General features: G+C 38.8%; 3 protein-coding genes across 28 annotated transcripts in view; 2 read left to right on the top strand and 1 right to left on the bottom strand.

The window, feature by feature from the left end:
- Positions 1–1,449, top strand: part of ACSM3 (acyl-CoA synthetase medium chain family member 3) — a 28,652-nt gene extending 27,203 nt beyond the window's left edge. Inside the window, 2 exon segments of the mRNA XM_004268546.3 lie at positions 92–211; positions 1,093–1,449. Coding sequence (XP_004268594.2) covers positions 92–211; positions 1,093–1,176 — 204 coding nt within the window. The 3' untranslated portion in view covers positions 1,177–1,449.
- Positions 1–15,764, bottom strand: part of ERI2 (ERI1 exoribonuclease family member 2) — a 36,837-nt gene extending 21,073 nt beyond the window's left edge. For 7 of the 21 annotated variants that reach the window (XM_033425927.2, XM_049699050.1, XM_049699048.1 and 4 more), the window contains exons 1-9: positions 15,523–15,737; positions 13,167–13,234; positions 12,997–13,080; positions 12,331–12,458; positions 11,554–11,710; positions 10,072–10,172; positions 9,521–9,602; positions 3,744–3,832; positions 3,438–3,543 (exon numbers count right to left, since the gene is read on the bottom strand). In XM_033425927.2, coding sequence (XP_033281818.1) covers positions 3,438–3,543; positions 3,744–3,832; positions 9,521–9,602; positions 10,072–10,172; positions 11,554–11,710; positions 12,331–12,458; positions 12,997–13,080; positions 13,167–13,234; positions 15,523–15,611 — 904 coding nt within the window. In that variant the 5' untranslated portion in view covers positions 15,612–15,737. Of the gene's footprint in view, positions 1–1,632; positions 3,544–3,743; positions 3,833–9,520; positions 9,603–10,071; positions 10,173–11,553; positions 11,711–12,330; positions 12,459–12,964; positions 13,081–13,166; positions 13,235–15,522 lie in introns of those variants that run through there. The other 14 variants (XM_049699052.1, XM_033425928.2, XM_012532612.3 and 11 more) reach the window with 10 other exon arrangements.
- REXO5 (RNA exonuclease 5) overlaps positions 15,758–17,006 on the top strand; it is a 68,694-nt gene continuing 67,445 nt past the window's right edge. For 4 of the 6 annotated variants that reach the window (XM_049699043.1, XM_049699044.1, XM_033425917.2 and 1 more), the window contains exon 1: positions 15,827–16,220. In XM_049699043.1, coding sequence (XP_049555000.1) covers positions 16,080–16,220 — 141 coding nt within the window. In that variant the 5' untranslated portion in view covers positions 15,827–16,079. Of the gene's footprint in view, positions 16,221–17,006 lie in introns of all 6 variants that reach the window. The other 2 variants (XM_033425913.2, XM_012532638.3) reach the window with 2 other exon arrangements.

The following is a 17,006-nucleotide window of genomic DNA, read 5'->3' on the forward strand; positions in this document are numbered from 1 at the left end:
AGATTAGATTCCCAAGTTAAGAGAAAGAAAAGACACACTAAAACATAAGAATATACAACTCTTCTTCCTGGTGTTCAAATATTTATTTTAGGTAGTAAAGGCTTTTATTGTTCTGAACCCCGATTAGAAGTCAAACGATCAAGAACAACTGAAGAAGGAGATTCAGGAGCATGTAAAAAGAGCTACAGCACCTTACAAATATCCCAGGAAGGTAGGTATTCTGATTATGAACAATATTTGCTTAGTATTCTGGAAATTTTCAGCTGTTTATTTTTTCCATTTTAATGAACATTCTCCTCAAACATGCTATACCAAATATTCCAAACTAAACTAATGACACGGATAAGAATCAGAATCTTTGAGATTAAAATGAGACCCTTAAACTAATTTGCTGGGTCATTTGGCTTACCTGACTTATAGTAAATACAGTAAGTCCCCTATATTCGAACAAGTTCTGTTTGGAGAGCATGTTCATTAAGTCTAGTTTTTTCGTTAAGTCTAACAAAGTTAGCCTAGGTACCCAACTAACACAATCGGCTATATAGTACTGTACTGTAATAGGTTTATAATACTTTTCACACAAATAATACATAAAAAACAAATACAAAAAATAAAGAAAACATTTTTAATCTTAAGTACAGTACCTTGAAAAGTACAGTAGTACAGTACAACAGCTGGCATACAGGGGCTGGCATCGAGTGAACAGGCAAGAAGAGTTACTGACTGGAGGAGGGAGAAGAGGTGGGAGATGGTAGAGCTGAAGGATCGTCAGCAATAGGAGATGGAGGGCGAGCTGCAATGTCACTCACGCCTGACGCTGATGGCACAGGTTCGGGTTCCTTGCTGGAACCAGATGCATGTTCGCATCTTTGAAAGTTCACAAATTGAAGGTTCGTGTGTAGGGGACTTACTGTACTAAATATCAAGAAAAATATCAACAATACCCCTCTCCCTTTTTTGGTTGTTACCAAAAACTCACCCCAATGGGTGGCCTGATTCTTTCACCTAGAGTTCATAATAGAACTTTTATATCATTGACTTTGTCTAAAGATGAAAACTTCTGGGCTAATTTTCTTCCCTTGATATCTACAGGTAGAATTTATTCAAGAGCTGCCAAAGACTATTAGTGGGAAGATAAGAAATGAACTGAGGAAGAAAGAATGGGAAACAATTTAAATTCATTACTTATCATGGTATCTATAAAATAAGGCTCTGTAAAACCACAAGATTATGAAAAGGTGATTTCAAAATGTGACAGTATGCTTATAAACTAATTGATTTAAAATACCTTGTGGTTATAACATCATAGGCTGAATTCTGAACTAAAATATTCAGTAAATTCCTCTGCATTAGTGTCAATGTTCTTATAATTTGGCAATATAAACAGAATACCATCAGCTGCCATGGAACTTTTAAACATACAGTACAGAAGCGTTTCTGAACCGAATCTCTGACCTGTTGGATTTCAAACCTTAGTTGAATAATTCTTCTGATATGTTGACATACAAATCAGAACCAATTTTCAAGGGTTGAAATAAAACTAAATAAGTTATAAAAGTTTTTAGAAAAACTTAAAATATTAGATTATCATAATTCTCAAAGTACAAAAGCATCTACCTGAAAACAGTCTAGTGATTTTTATTGGTCACATTTTTATTCAAATAATTAAAAATAGTTTAAAATTTGTTTCAAGGTCTAACTGCAAAAGAAGGGTATCATATGTTGTACACCTGAAACCAATATAATATTGCATGGCAATTATAATTCAATAAAAAGAAACAAGGATATCATATACTAGTATTGCTGCTTATTACATTTAATCTAATAAATACAGTTTACCAAGTATTTCATTTGTGGCTCTTCAAAAAAGTATGATAAATTTGGCATGGGTTAATATGTGAAATATAAATAAAATAGTGTAAGACATTATCAGAATACTCATAATGTGTGGGAATTCAAGGGGCAATCAGGATTCATACATGAACAGAAGACAAATTAGATAAATGGTGAATGAAATTAGAAGCCTGTGAAATTCTTTTTTCTATTTTCAGTGTGTGTATGTGTGAGAATGTGTTGAATAGCCCCAGTGTAGCTTACAGAGCTCAGATACACTATGTCCTCACAACTTGTAGCCCTATACAAATTTTTTTCTCTTTACTGTAGTAAGAGTCACATTGAGGTAAAAACATAGTTTACATGTAAAAAAAGTCAATTCCTCATTGAAGGTCTGAGTCTCAATGAATTTTTAGTAGAAAAATCTACATTTCTGTCACAAATATGGCTTGTTTCTGGAGAGTTAAAAGTGTGTCCCCCTGGGGAATGAGACAGAACTATGCTGTTGGCTGTTTCCTTTTGAAGTGTTTGTTCCCATTTGAAATAACCACAACATTTTCTCTTTTCTTGGTACTTCCCAATAGGACAACAATAGAAGACTTTTCCATGGTTCGGTCCATTATTAGAAGCAACAAGTCTCTTAGATCTTCGGCCACACTTGCATAAAGGAGGTGTTATTTTCCCACCCTTCCAAGGATCTTGTACATTAACTGTAGAAGTTAAGATAGAAGGGAGAACCTTCCTGGAAGAACTTCCCCCTGGGGAGCCATTAGATGATGTAGGCTTTTCTTCATGAATAGTGAAGGTCTGTTTTTTTGCTTGTGGGAAAGGTAGGGGACTGGATGGATTCCTCTTAGCACCACCTAAATGAAGAGGAAGTTTCCCCAAAACTAAAGGATGTGACATATTGGCATTAACACTGTTGAAGCTACTTGATTTACATTCAGGTAACTTAAAGTCAAAAGCATCTGAATCTGGATCTTTGGCTTCTTTTATATTATAAATAGTAGTATGTGGACTCTTATATACAATAGACTTAGAGGTATCAGATTTTTGAGGAGTTTCTTCTGTGCCTCCAAAATTTTCTTGACTTAACATTTCAGATTTTTCTAAAACCATTAATCTTTCTCCAGAATTAAATGAAGTGTCTAAGTTTGAGTCACTAATAGGAGGCATACAATATATATTCTGCTCAGGTTGAGAGGATGGCAGTAAAGCTACATCCTCCCAATCAGCCAACATAGGTAAACTGTCAAGAGCAGAACTCATTTCCATATCAGAAACATTATTAACAGATGAAATGGTAGTTGAAACAAGTATCAATTCTGAACCAACTGTTGAAGACTCAGAATTGGTATTAAATGCAAGATGTTGGTTTATTTGCTTCTGCATAGGTGTATTCAAACTGGAAGACTGTAACTGCCCCAGAGAGGTCCAGGACTCAGTATTAAAAAGAGATAAACAGCTTTTGACATTCTGACAGCCTGCTTTTACATTGCCCTTTAGTTGTAAATGATCTTGCTGTACCTTTATAGGAAAATTCACATCAACTGACTTCATTTGCACTTTCTCGTAGGATTTTATTGTATTTTTAGGTTCCCTACCATATATGCTGGGATCATGAATGCTACTGTTGCAGGCTGATATTTCTTCAACTTGATCCATATTCAAATTTCTGGTGAAAATGTTAGGATTCCTCTTAGTGGGAACCTATGATTTCACAGACAAATCCAACAGCTTTAGACATTCTGCATTCATAATTTCTTTAGTACACATTGTATGACAAAAAAGAAAAATGTCATCATTGATTGATTTATAAATGATAGCATACATGACATCTACATTTCAACTTGCCCATGATTACTTCTGGAGTTTGAAATAACAGAATAAAGAGGTAAGACACTACTAACCTTGTTCAAGGACCTTGTAATTTTCATTAAGCAACCATCCCTGATCATTTTCCAAGCAAGAAGGGCAGTATTCCTAGAATCATCCAACCCTGAGAAAAGAGATATCAAACACTGAATTTAGTGGTACCAGTGTAAAGAAATATAGCAGAAATTGGAACATACCGTTGGTTTTCTGATCATCTACTAATTTCATTGGTAAGCCTACTGGCAGCCTTACCAATGAAAGATTTCCCACATTTACAGAGGAGGAGGTGAAATTTTGTTAGACAGTTCGAAAATATATGACCGAGTCCTGCACACGCTGTCCTGGGAGTGCACGGACAGCGGTTGCCCATAGGAGACCTACAAGCAGATGCCAGGCCCAGCCCCTTTTGTCCCAGGAGCATGCGGATAGCCCTCACCCCTAGGAAATCCACAAGAAGCCACCAAACCTGCCCCTGCTGTCCCGGGAATGCGTGGAGACCACCTGCCCATACAAGATCCGAGAGCAGGCACCAAGCCCTGCCCCCACTGTCTCGGGAGTGTGTGAAGAGCAGTCGCCCATAGGAGACCCATGAGCAGGTATTCACCACTGGTACTGGCCTGTAATTTTCTTTTTTTGTGGTATCTTTGTCTGTTTTTGGTATCAGGGTGATGGTGGCCTCACAGAATGAGTTTGGGAGTTTTCCTTCCTCTGCAATTTTTTGGAACAGTTTCAGAAGGATAGGTGTTAGCTCTTCTCGAAATGGTTTTTTTTTTTTTTTTTTTGCGGTACGCGGGCCCCTCACTGTTGTGGTCTCTCCCGTTGCAGAGCACAGGCTCCGGACGCGCAGGCTCAGCGGCCATGGCTCACGGGCCCAGCCGCTCCGCGGCAGGTGGGATCCTCCCGGACCGGGGCACGAACCCGTGTCCCCTGCATCAGTAGGCGGACTCTCAACCACTGCGCCACTAGGGAAGTCCTTCTCTAAATGTTTGATAGAATTTACCTGTGAAGCCATTTGGTCCTGGACTTTTGTTTGTTGGGAGTTTTTTAATCACCGTTTCAATTTCATTACTTGTGATTGGTCTGTTCATATCTTCTATTTCTTCTTGGTTCAGTCTTGAGAAGTTGTACCTTCCTAAGAATTTGGCCATTTCTTACAGGTTGTCTGTTTTATCAGCATACAGTTGCTAGTCTCTTATGATCCTTTGTATTTCTGTGGTGTCAGTTGTTAAGTTCTCCTTTTTCATTTCTAATTTTATTGATTTGAGTCCTCTCCCTTCTTTTCTTGATGAATCTGGCTAAACGTTTATCAATTTTGTCTATCTTCTCAGAGAACTAGCTTTTAGTTTCACTGATCTTTGCTATTGTTTTCTTCATCTCTATTTCACTTATTTCTGCTCTGATCTTTACGATTTCTTTCCTTCTACTAAGTTTAGGTTTTGTTTGTTCTTCTTTCTCTAGTTGCTTTAGGTTCCTGAGGTAAGATTGTATTGCTATACTTCCCTCTTAGAACTGCTTTTGCTGCATTCTGTAGGTTTTGGATCGTTGTGCTTTTGTTTTCATTTGTCTCTAGTATCATTCTTTAACACCATACACAAAAATAAACTCAAAATAGATTAAAGACCTAAATGTCAGACTGACACTATCAAACTGTTAGAGGAAAACATAGGCAGAACGCTCTTTGACATAAATCGCAGCAATATCTTTTTTGATCTGTCTCCCAGAATGATGGAAATAAAAACAAAAATAAACAAATGGGACATAATTAAACTCAAAAGCTTTTTCACAGCAAAGGAAACCATAAACAAAACGAAAAGACAACCCACAGATTAGGAGAAAATATTTGCCAACAATGTGACTGAGAAGGGATTCGTCTCCAAAATTTACAAACAGCTCATGTGGCTTAATATCAGCAAAACAAACAACCCAATCAAAAAAGGGGCAGAAGACCTAAACAGACATTTCCCCAAAGAAAACATACAGATGGATAAAAGGCACATGAAAAGATGTTCAACATCACTAATTATTAGAGAAATGCAAGTCAAAACTACGATGAGGGCTTCCCTGGTGGTGCAGTGGTTGAGAGTCTGCCTGCCGATGCGGGGGACAAGGGTTCGTGCCCTGGTCCGGGAGGATCCCGCATGCCACGCAGCGGCTGGGCCCGTGAGCCATGGCCACTGGGCCTGCGCGTCCAGAGCCTGTGCTCCGCAACGGGAGAGGCCGCAACAGTGAGAGGCCCGCGTACCGCAAAAAAAAAAAACTACAATGAGGTATCACCTCACACCAGTTAGAATGGCTATCATCAAAAAATCCACAAACAATAAAATGCTGGAGAGGGTGTGGAGAGAAGGGAAACCTCCTACACTGTTGGTGGGAATGTAAATTGGTGCAGCCACTGTGGAAAACAGTATGGAGGTTCCTTAAAAACCTAAAAATAGAGCTACCATATGATCGTGAAATCCCACTCCTGGCAGGTATCTGGAGAAAAACATGGTCTGAAAGGATACATGCACCCCAATGTTCAGCGTTGTTTCCAAAACATGGAAGCAGCCTAAACGTCCATCGACAGAAGAATGGATAAAGAAGACGTGGTACATATATACAATGGAATATTACTCTGCCATTAAAAAGAATGAAATAATGCCATTTGCAGCAACATAGATGGACCTAGAGATGGTCATACTGAGTGAAGTAAGTCAGAGAAAGGTGAATATCAAATATCACTTATATGCGGAATCTAAAAAAAAATGATACAAATGAACTTATTTACAAAACAGAAACAGACTCACAGACTTAGAGAACAAACTTATGATTGGCAGGGGTGAGTGGGGAGAGGGATAGTAAGGGAGTTCGGAATTGACATGTACACACTGCTACATTTAAAAAGGATAACCAACAAGGACCTACTGCATAGCACAGGGAACTCTGCTCAATATTATGTAACAACCTAAATGGGAAAAGGATATGAAAGAGAATAGACACATGTATATGTATAACTGAATCACTTTGCTGTACACCTGAAACTAACACAACATTGTTAATCAACTATACTCCAATATAAAATAAAAAGTTAAAAAAAAAACCCTATAGGATCATCTCAATAGATGCAGAAAAAGCTTTGGACAAAATTTAACATCCATTTATAATAAAAGCTCTCCAGAAAGTGGGAATAGAGGGAACTTACCTCAACATAATAAAGGCCATATATGACAAACTCACAGCTAACATCATTCTCAATGGTGAAAAGCTGAAAGCATTCCCTCTAAGATCAGGAACAAGGCAAGGCTCTCGCCACTTCTATTCAACACAGTTTTGGAAGTCCTAGCCATGGCAATCAGAGAAGAAAAAGAAATAAAAGGAATCCAAATTGGAAAAGAAGAAGTAAAACTGACACTGTTTGCAGATGATGTGATACTATGCATAGAAAATTCTAAAGTTGCTACCAGAAAACTACTAGAGCTCATCGATGAATTTGGTAAAGATGCAGGATACAAAATTAATGCACAGAAATCTCTTGCATTCCTATACACTAACAACGAAAGATCAGAAAGAGAAATTAAGGAAACAATCCCATTTACCATTGCATCAAAAAGAATAAAATACCTAGGAATAAAGCTACCCAAGGAGACAAAAGACCTGTACTCAGAAAACTGTAAGATACTGATGAAGGAAACCAAAGACGACACAAACAGATGGAAAGATATACTGTGTTCTTGGATTGGAAGAATCAATATTGTCAAAATGACTATATTACCCAAAGCAAGCTACAGTTTCAATGCAATCCCTACCAAATTATCAATGGCATTTTTCACAAAATTAGAACAAAAATTTTAATTTGCATGGAAACACAAAAGACCCTGAATAGCCAAACCAATCTTGAGAAAGAAAAAGGGAGCTGGAGGAATCAAGTTCCCTGACTTCAGACTATACTACAAAGCTACAGTAATCAAAACAGTATTACACCGGCACAAAAGCAGATATATAGATCAATGGAACAGGATAGAAAGCCCAGAAATAAACTCACGCATCTATGGTCAATTAATCTATGACAAAGGAGGCAAGAATATACAATGGAGAAAAGACAGTCTCTTCAATAAGTGCTGCTGGGAAAACTGGACAGCTACATGTAAAAGAATGAAATTAGGACATTCTCTAACACCGTATACAAAAATAAACTCAAAATGGATCAAAGATCTAAATGCAAGGCTGGATACTATAAAACAGAGGAAAACCTAGGCAGAACACTCTTTGACATAAATTGCAGCAATATTTTTTTTGATCTGCCTCCTAGAGTAATGAAAATAAAAATAAAAATAAACAATTGGGACCTAATTAAACTCAAAAGCTTTTGCACAGCAAAGGAAACCATAAACAAAACAAAAAGACAACCCACAGAATTGGAGAAAATATTTGCAAACAAAGCGACCTACAAGGGATTAATCTCTAAAATACATGAACAGCTCAAGCAGCTCTATGTCAAAAAAACCCCAAACAGCCCAAATGAAAAATAGGCAGAAGACCAAAATAGACATTTCTCCAAAGAAGACATACAGATGGCCAAAAAGCACATGAAAAAATGTTCAACATCACTAATTATCAGAGAAATGCAAGTCAAAACTACAGTGAGGTATCATCTCACACCGGTAAGAATGGCCATCATCAAACAGTCTACAAACAATAAATGCTGGAGAAGGTGTGGAGAAGAGGGAACCTTCCCACACTGTTGGTGGGAATGTAAATTGGTACAACCACTATGGAGAACAGTATGGAGGTTCCTTAAAAAACTAAAAATAGAACTACCATATGATCCAGCAATCCCGCTCCTGGGCATATATCCAGAGAAAACCATAATCTGAAAAGATACATGCACCCCAATGTTCAGTGCAGCACTGTTTACAATACCCAAGACATGGAAGCATCCTAAATGTCCATGAACAGAGGAATACATAAAGAAGACGTGGTACATATATGTACAGTGGAACATTACTCAGTCATAAAAAAGAATGAAATAATGCCATTTGAAACAACATGGATGGACCTAGAGATTATCATACTAAGTGCAGTATGTCAGACAGAAAAATACAAAGTATCATATGATACTGGTCATATGTGGAATCTAATTTTTAAAAAAAGATACAAATGAACTTATTTACAAAATAGAAAGTCTTACAGATATTGAAAAAACCTTATGGTTACCAAAGGGGAAACGTTGGGGGGAGGTATAAATCAGGAGCTTGGGATGAACATACACATACTACTATATATAAGATAGATAACCAACAAAGACCCACTGTATAGCACAGGGAACTCTACTCAATATTCTGTGATAACCTATATGAGAAAAGTATCTAAAAAAGAATGAATATATGTATATGTATATATGAATCACTTTGTTGTACACCTGAAACTAACACAACATTGTAAATCAACTATATTCCAATAAAATTAAAATTAAAAAATAATATATGACCAACATTCTGTAGGGACCATGTTTTATGAGTAATCTAATAGTCTTGCTCAGTTCTTTCCCTAGTCCACTGTATTATTTGGGCATTTGTTTATAATCTCCATTTGATTTGGCTAATTCTTTTCATTCTTTTTAGCAAGTAGAAAGCCACTACATGACAGTCTTTATCTTATATTTTATGAAAGTGGTAATTTGAAAATCTTGGAAACAATTTGAATTGTATAGATTAGGGCTTTTTTCAGGCTGAAGCATATTCCTTGTTAATGATATCATCAAAAAATGAGGTTCAAATGAAAGACTGTATAAAAATAGAATGACTTACATAATAAAATTTTAAATTATACTAACCGAAATGTTCTCGTCCCAAGAATTCTATTCCCACTTCCTGCAGGGCACCACTTAGTCCTTTTGGTTTTCTCCTGTAGAAAATCTAGTCAAATAAAAGACAATATGTCTTAAAAAATGATTACTATTTGAAAGGCTATGTATTTTTTTAAAACAGTTTTTTTTTTTTAATATTTATTTGGCTGCACAGGGTCTTAGTTGTGGGATCTTTGTTGCAGCACGTGAGATCTTTAGTAGTGGCATGTGGGATCTAGCTCCCTAACCAGGGATCGAACCTGGGCCCCCTGCATTGGGAGTGTGGAGCCTTAACCACTGGACCACCAGGGAGGTCCCTTAGGGGCTAGGTATTAACCATTTACTTCTCATAATTTTTATTCTATTAGATTTGGAATGTGCTTATTTTTGTGTTGTTCTATATACTTTAAGAAAAGTATTTATGTGAATGTTTCAAAACAAAATATTTTGTTTGTAGAAACTCATACCCATGCGTGGGATAAAGTTTAATCATTTTTTAATAGAAAGAAAGTGAACATGCCCCCATCTTTGACCCTTACCTTGTAAGTTACTCTGAGATCAATCCAAGAATTAAGGAACACAGGTTTTAACAACTGTTTTCTTTTACACTCATACTCCAGGCAAACTCCCAAGTCCCAGTCTGCATTAAGTATATTAAAATAGAACAAAGTCAATGATGCCAGCAGTTTTTACTTATGATATCATTTACAAATAAAATGGTGAAAGATGACATAAAACAGAATAGCAGGACTTAGAATAATATATGAAAGCATATATTATAATACTATACTATATTTTAAATATAATATATACTACATATGGTATATATAACATACTATATAATATATAAAAGAAGAGTAAGATTTAATTGCCCTGGTAATATCTAACAATTATTCAAAACTTACTATTAAGAAATTAGGTTGGTAATTAAGTTTCAAAATGATTTCTTAAAAACACACTAAAACACAGATACTTCAGAAGAAGAGTAAGGTGTCACATTACAAGGTCTAGATGGAAAAGATTATCTGCTTTCAACATTCTAGAAAATATTAATGTAATGGAGAAACCAAACATCTTACAGGGACCCTTTTGGGCTATACCCCACAGGCCTGCAAGCCCTGTACTTGCCCAACCTCAAGACAGAATAAAGAGCCTGAATCGGTGACACAGACATCAAGGATTTAATGAACAGGGGGATCATACATGTCTGAAGCAAGGTCTTGGAGCGACACTCCACCACGTGAAGCAGATGGCAGCAGCCTTCTGCTAAGTGTTACCGGGGGAATTGACATCAGGTTGGCTCATGAGTTCCCAGGGAAACCAGCTGAGGAGCAAGCCCTTATGCCCCTTTGATAAGCTATCATGGTGGAGATATTCTGATCTAAAGATTAGAACAATCACTAGCTGGGGCCAGGGGCAAGTATGTATTAAGAGGGGAGGTCAGTCATATGAGTAGGGTGTTAAGTAAAGCAGGGACTGGTCAATCAGGGGATGTACAGAGAACAAGAGAACAGCCATCCTGAGTGGCCTGATCATACAGACCCAAGACTATCAGTGCTATGCTATCAATGGCACAGCACTGCTATCAATGACTATTAACGGGAATGCTCTAACATGGGCATAGAAAAGGTCTACTTTAAATGGCCCATTTTTTCCTTGATGTCAACATTAGAAGTGTGAAAGTATAAAAGCAAAGGTTGTGAGTTGAATAAGGACTCTTTTTTTTCAAAGTTATAGAAAATAGCATGCTAAGAGTTTTCACCAGTCTTTGCCTGGATTCAGGAGAACAGAGAGGAGCAGTCTAGAAAGATTCTTTAAAGTTAGGGCTTAAATTTTTAAGGCATTTAAAAAATTTAAAATATGAATAAATTAACTTTTCTTGGTTAACATCTGCTAGACACTTAGATTTCTTTTCGTGGCCCAGGAAGCTAACAAGTATAATTCCTACCAGAGATAAAGAATTATACGGTGGCAACACTACTCATTTATGATTGATAGATACAACTTTTTTTTTTTTTTACCTGACCAAGTAACAAATGCACATAATTTTACTTCAGAAGTAGAAATATCTGAAACCCTAGTAGCAAAAGTAATTTTCTTCTGTTGCTGAATCTTCTGAATCCATTTACAGAACTGAGTTAAGCAAATCTTCAGAGGGACTCCTTCATCAACTTGAGCCTGAATAGAGTCATAAAATCTGAATTCAACAACTGAATTCCATAATTATTGAGCACATAAGTAGGCAGTGTGTGGGGGATATACAACAAAGAAGAAGAAATTCTAACTGGCAAAGAGTTCATCTAGTGAAAAGATGTTAAAACACATGGGAGAGAAATAATATAATGGTTAGAATTCTGCAAGGTTAGAAAAATTCGGTTGATCAATCTAAATCACACAGAAATACAATAAATATATCTCGATCAACAGAAATTTGATGTCACTTAATTTCCATAAAGTATGGAAATTGATATACATCTTTATAACACTATTCTTTCTTTCTTTCTTTTTTGGTCACACCACGTGGGATCTTAGTTCCCTGACCAGGGATCGAACCTGTGCCCTTGAAGTACAGCGTCTTAACCACGGGAAAGTCCAATTCTTTCTAATTTTTAAAGATTCCAAGATTCTGGAGGGGACATTATATCTCCTAACAGTGAATAAATCTAATTCCAAATGGCATATAGCTTTTATTTTCTTTTTGAAACTGATTTCTGAATTTTAATATATGCATCTCGCCTGCTTTTTTTTTGTTGGGGTGGGAGGATGAGAAGAGAAATGAGGAAAAGAGAAGGGCATACCTGCTTTATGCCTGTTAGTTCCATGCAAAATTCAGAAAGAATTGGATGTTCCTGAGGATGAACATAAGCATGGAACTCAGATTCAATCTCTCCAGTTGATGTGTTTAGCAATATAGCTGGAAATTCAACTACATGAAAGAATCATCAATTGACACTTGAATATACAATTGATAAATTAATGCTGCAATCACTCTAAATTAAATATATATTACCATCATATAGCATTCATTATTAAACAATCATTGTTTTAGTAAAAGCATATTAAAATGACCAAAGCAGTGTAATGTAATGGTTAAAGTTATGCTAAAGAATAAGTCAAACTATTCAAGTTACAGGTACATCTACTTAAAACTCTTGAATATATTTCCATAATTAAATATGAAGACCATATGAAAATTGAAACATACTTCTTTTTGCAAAGGCATTATGTTCTTTTCAGCTTCTATGCAATTGAGATTTTGTATATAATCCTAAAACAATTATTTTATATGATGACACAATTAGGCATTAGGTTTTTGGGGTTTTTTGTCAAGTCAGATTTTATAGTAAATTACCAATTCATAGATCATTTTGTTTTCTTTAACTGTTAACTGTTTTATATCTATAAACTTTAAAGTAACTTATCTAGTGTTACCTTTGGCCATTTGCAGTCAAGTTCAGACTTACTTATTTCCTGGCTACGGTGGCGTTTCCCATCATTCCAACAAGTCGACTCAAAATCAATGACAATTAAGTAGTCAAACAACTGCTCTGCAAAAGATCAGAGTGTCCTTATGTTTTACCAGTGTTAAAAATGCAAGGCTACAGAAAATAAAGAAATGAAGCACACTACTTACTAGATTTGCTTCTTCCTAGATTTCCATTTGGCAGTGCAATTGACTTTCTTCTAATTAATCCAAGCTGCCTAAAAATGTAAAATAATCCAGGTATGCTCAACAAATTCATTCATACTCCTGCCTATATAAGCTAACAAACTGATGGTATAACCCTCATTATTAATGGTTTGATGTATTGTGATTGAGAGGAAATTGAACTAGACTGGTTCTTTGCACTCTTTTGACTTTAGTAGTCATTCTACCTGCATGGGCCTCAAAGTGCATATTTGCAAACTTAGACCAATTCTTTGTGCTCCCCTTATTTTACAGTAATACTGAGGAACTCAAGTGATTTTAAAGATGCATTGAAAAGCTAAGTTATTTTTTCTTTTGCATTTTTCAAGCCCTTGCTATGTGTACAGCACAGCTGAGAGGAGACAGGGCAGGTCCAGTCTTCTAGGAGCTTAAAATATCTGGGTAAAGAAACTAGATATCCATAGCAAACTACTGAAAGGTAATATATGATAAAGGATCTTTAAGGGCAACATGCTGAGTCCACAGAAAGGGAAGAGCTTGTTACCAGAAAACTGTGCTCCCCTCTTGGTGGCTGTCAAGCCAAAAGACACAACCAAGGCAGAGTGGGAGAAGGGGGTCTTCCCTGGTGGCTCAGTGGTTAAGAATCCGCCTGCCAGCGCAGGGGACACAGGTTCGAACCCTGCTCCGGGAAGATCCCACATGCCGTGGAGTAACTAAGCCCATGCACCACAACTACTGAGCCTGTGCTCTAGAGCCAGTGAGTCGCAACTACTGGGTCCGCGTGCCATAACTACTGAAGCCCACACGCCTAAAGCCTGTCCTCCGCAACAAAGGCAAGCCACAGCAATGAGAAGCCCGTGCACCGCAATGAAGAGTAGCAATCACTCTCTGAAACTAGAGAAAGCCCTCGTGCAGCAACGAAGACCCAACGCAGCCAAAAATAAATAATAAAATAAAATAAAATAATTTAAAAAAAGAGCAGGAGAGGGAAGGATTTATTACTCGCAGCAAGTAAGTAGAACAGCGGGGATCCTTTCCAAAGCAGTGTTTCTCCCAACTGCAAAATTGGGGAAGTTTTCAGCTAAGGGTACATGCATATTCATGAAAGATTCCAAGCTTTAGCTGATATAAGAGGGTCAAAAAAGGTCAACATCATCATCCCTTGGGTTCCAGCTGATCTGGTGGTTGAGCACCTCAGGCTAATCTTTACCACTGAAACAGAACTAGGAGTCTTTTTTTTTTTGGCCGCACCACGTGTCTTGCAGGATCTTAGTTACTCAACCAGGGATCGAACCCGTGCCGGCTGCAGTGGAAGCGTGAAGCCCTAACCGCCGGACCACCAGGGAATTCCCAGAACCATTGGTCTTTACAACTAATATATTATCTTTGCCACTGTTGCTTCTCTTGCCTAACAGTCGTTCGTTTCTGCATTCTTTTGTTCCTTTAAGATCATTACTTACTGAGACCTCTTCAAGGACAAGCATTGTGTCCAGGCTTAGATTACAAAATGGCTTCGGCCAAAAATGGCTTCTCTTATGTTAAGAAAGCCATGCCTGGTTCTCTTTCTCCAGGGAACCCCTACCCTAACAGCCTACATGCTTACTGAGGTCCTAAGTGCCCTGAGACAAAACTGTGCTAAGTAGAGTTTAACTAGGTAGACACCTCCTGTTCTAGTTTTTTGTTTGATCTGTGATGGGGAGTTGAGAATAATGGGTAACACCTACTGACTGCTCACTACACAGTAGGCACTGAACCAAGATGGTGATCTCCTTTCATCCTCAACGACTGTACAAAGTAGTCACTTTTGCTACCTATATTTAATGGATGAGAAAACGAACTCAGCAATTTGCCAGAAAACACATATTTAGTCTGTGAACCAAGGATCATCCAACTGTGAAACCCATGCTATTCACTAATGCATTATACTGCTTCTATTAATCACAAACGTGAACAGCGTGTCCAAGAATCAGGCGAAAGGCCACAATGATTCACATTGTGAATTAAAGGGATCACGAGTAAGTCGTGGGGTGAACGGCTTGTTGAGTGCGGTCGGGGCTCCCTGCCACCTCCGAACGGCCCTCCAGGGTCGTTCTTAATAGTTTCCCGAGGCCTGGTATAGGCAGACTGTGGCTCAAGGGCACAGAGTCGAGAGCCTTGGTCCTTCCACGCTCGCGCAGAGGGCTGCCAGAGGCTCGAGACTGAGGTCCAGGCAGAGACCTTTCAGCCTGGGCTGGCCAGTACAGGTTGGGACGCCCGAGCTGCAGAGAACGGAGGCTGACACTGCGGACGCCAGCGCCGGACCAGGACCGACCCCCCCGCCGCCCGGAGTCCCCTAGCGTACCGTGCAAGCCTCTTGGTTGCCATTCCCGACGCTCCTTTCTCTTCACAGCCCAACTGCCGGAAGTCGCTGTACTTCCTCTTCCGGCTCATTCAAAAGCTGCGCGCCGCTGCGGAGGCCGTTACACCGTTGGGTCCGCCCGAGGCTGACGCAGCGGCGGCGTTTGTCGGTGTTCTCCGCCCTGCTTCTCTTCGGCGTCTTCGGGGAATCTGGGGCGTGGGGAGTGGTTTGGCAGGAAAGACAGCGCCTCCCCTTCCCTCTTTTCCAACAGGCGGAGGCGCGTTTGCGGTTGGGGAAGCGTATCGAATCCGGCCTCCGGCGTCAACTGTAAAACCGTTTGGGTTGGTGCGGCGTGGTTTTCTTTGCCGCGTTAACGGGGAAGACCGTTGGCACCCTCCCTTTCCGAGGGGGGCGGGGAGCGCTTCGTAAACTGAATTAAGGAGAGGATCTGAGGAGGGTTGTAGGCTGTCGAAACCCTTGTGCTCCCCACTCAGGAGACGGCCCGGGCCATCTGCGCGTCGTGGTTTTCTCATCTCTAACCGATCTTTCTCCACAGGTTCATGGAACCAGAGAAGGAAAGGACCGGGAGGACCCCCAAGAAGGGCAGGAAGAGGAGGCGGGTCCCGAATAAGCTGGTCGGGGCGTCAGAGGTGATGAGAGACCGTTGGGATCTTGAGGAGAGGCAGCAGCCCGAGGCCAAGGTGAGCAACGGGGGATCCCGAATGGGCGGCCCGAGGCAGTTTGGAGCTCCCAAATGATAATACAATACCACATACCTTAGGGCTGATATTGGCGGTTTAAAACAGGTATTGTGCCTGGCACACGAGAAGAATGTTCGTTCAACAGATATTTATTGAAATCTTCTGTATGCCAGGAATTGCTCTAGCTTCTGGAAGTATCCCAGTGCATAAAAGCACAAAATCCCTTGCACTCGTGCAGTTTACATTCCCATAGGAGAATAAGATTGATGATCATCTCTGTCATTTATTGAGAGCTAAATAATGCCTTTCATCCCTTTAGATTTCTATTGTCTTCCTAGGCACTTGGGGTACATCAGTGAATAAACAGAGATCACTACTACCTTTACTAGTGGAGAGAGAAAGAAGATAAACAATAGATAATGATAAATCAGTTATATAGAAGGGAATTCGTGCTATGAAAACTTTTTTAAATGGGATTCCTTTTTCTTTTTTTTGGCCTATCCGATTGGCAAAGCAATTTTTTAAAGGTTAACGTGGTAGAAAGTCAAAAGAAGTTGACAGTCTCATCACTTTATTTTGAAACAAACTTAAAGAAAATTTGCAAGGACAGTATCAAAAACTACCCCCCAGCCAACATTTGAAAGTACTGTAGTTGCTAACAGAATGCCTCCCCCCACCCATATTTTAGTGTTTACATATTTCCTATAAACAATCTACATAACTAAAATGCAACCATCAAAATCAGGAAATAACATGGATATATTGCTACCATCTAATACTCAGACC

The sequence above is a fragment of the Orcinus orca genome, chromosome 16, assembly GCF_937001465.1.
Source record: "Orcinus orca chromosome 16, mOrcOrc1.1, whole genome shotgun sequence".
Lineage (NCBI taxonomy): Eukaryota > Metazoa > Chordata > Mammalia > Artiodactyla > Delphinidae > Orcinus > Orcinus orca.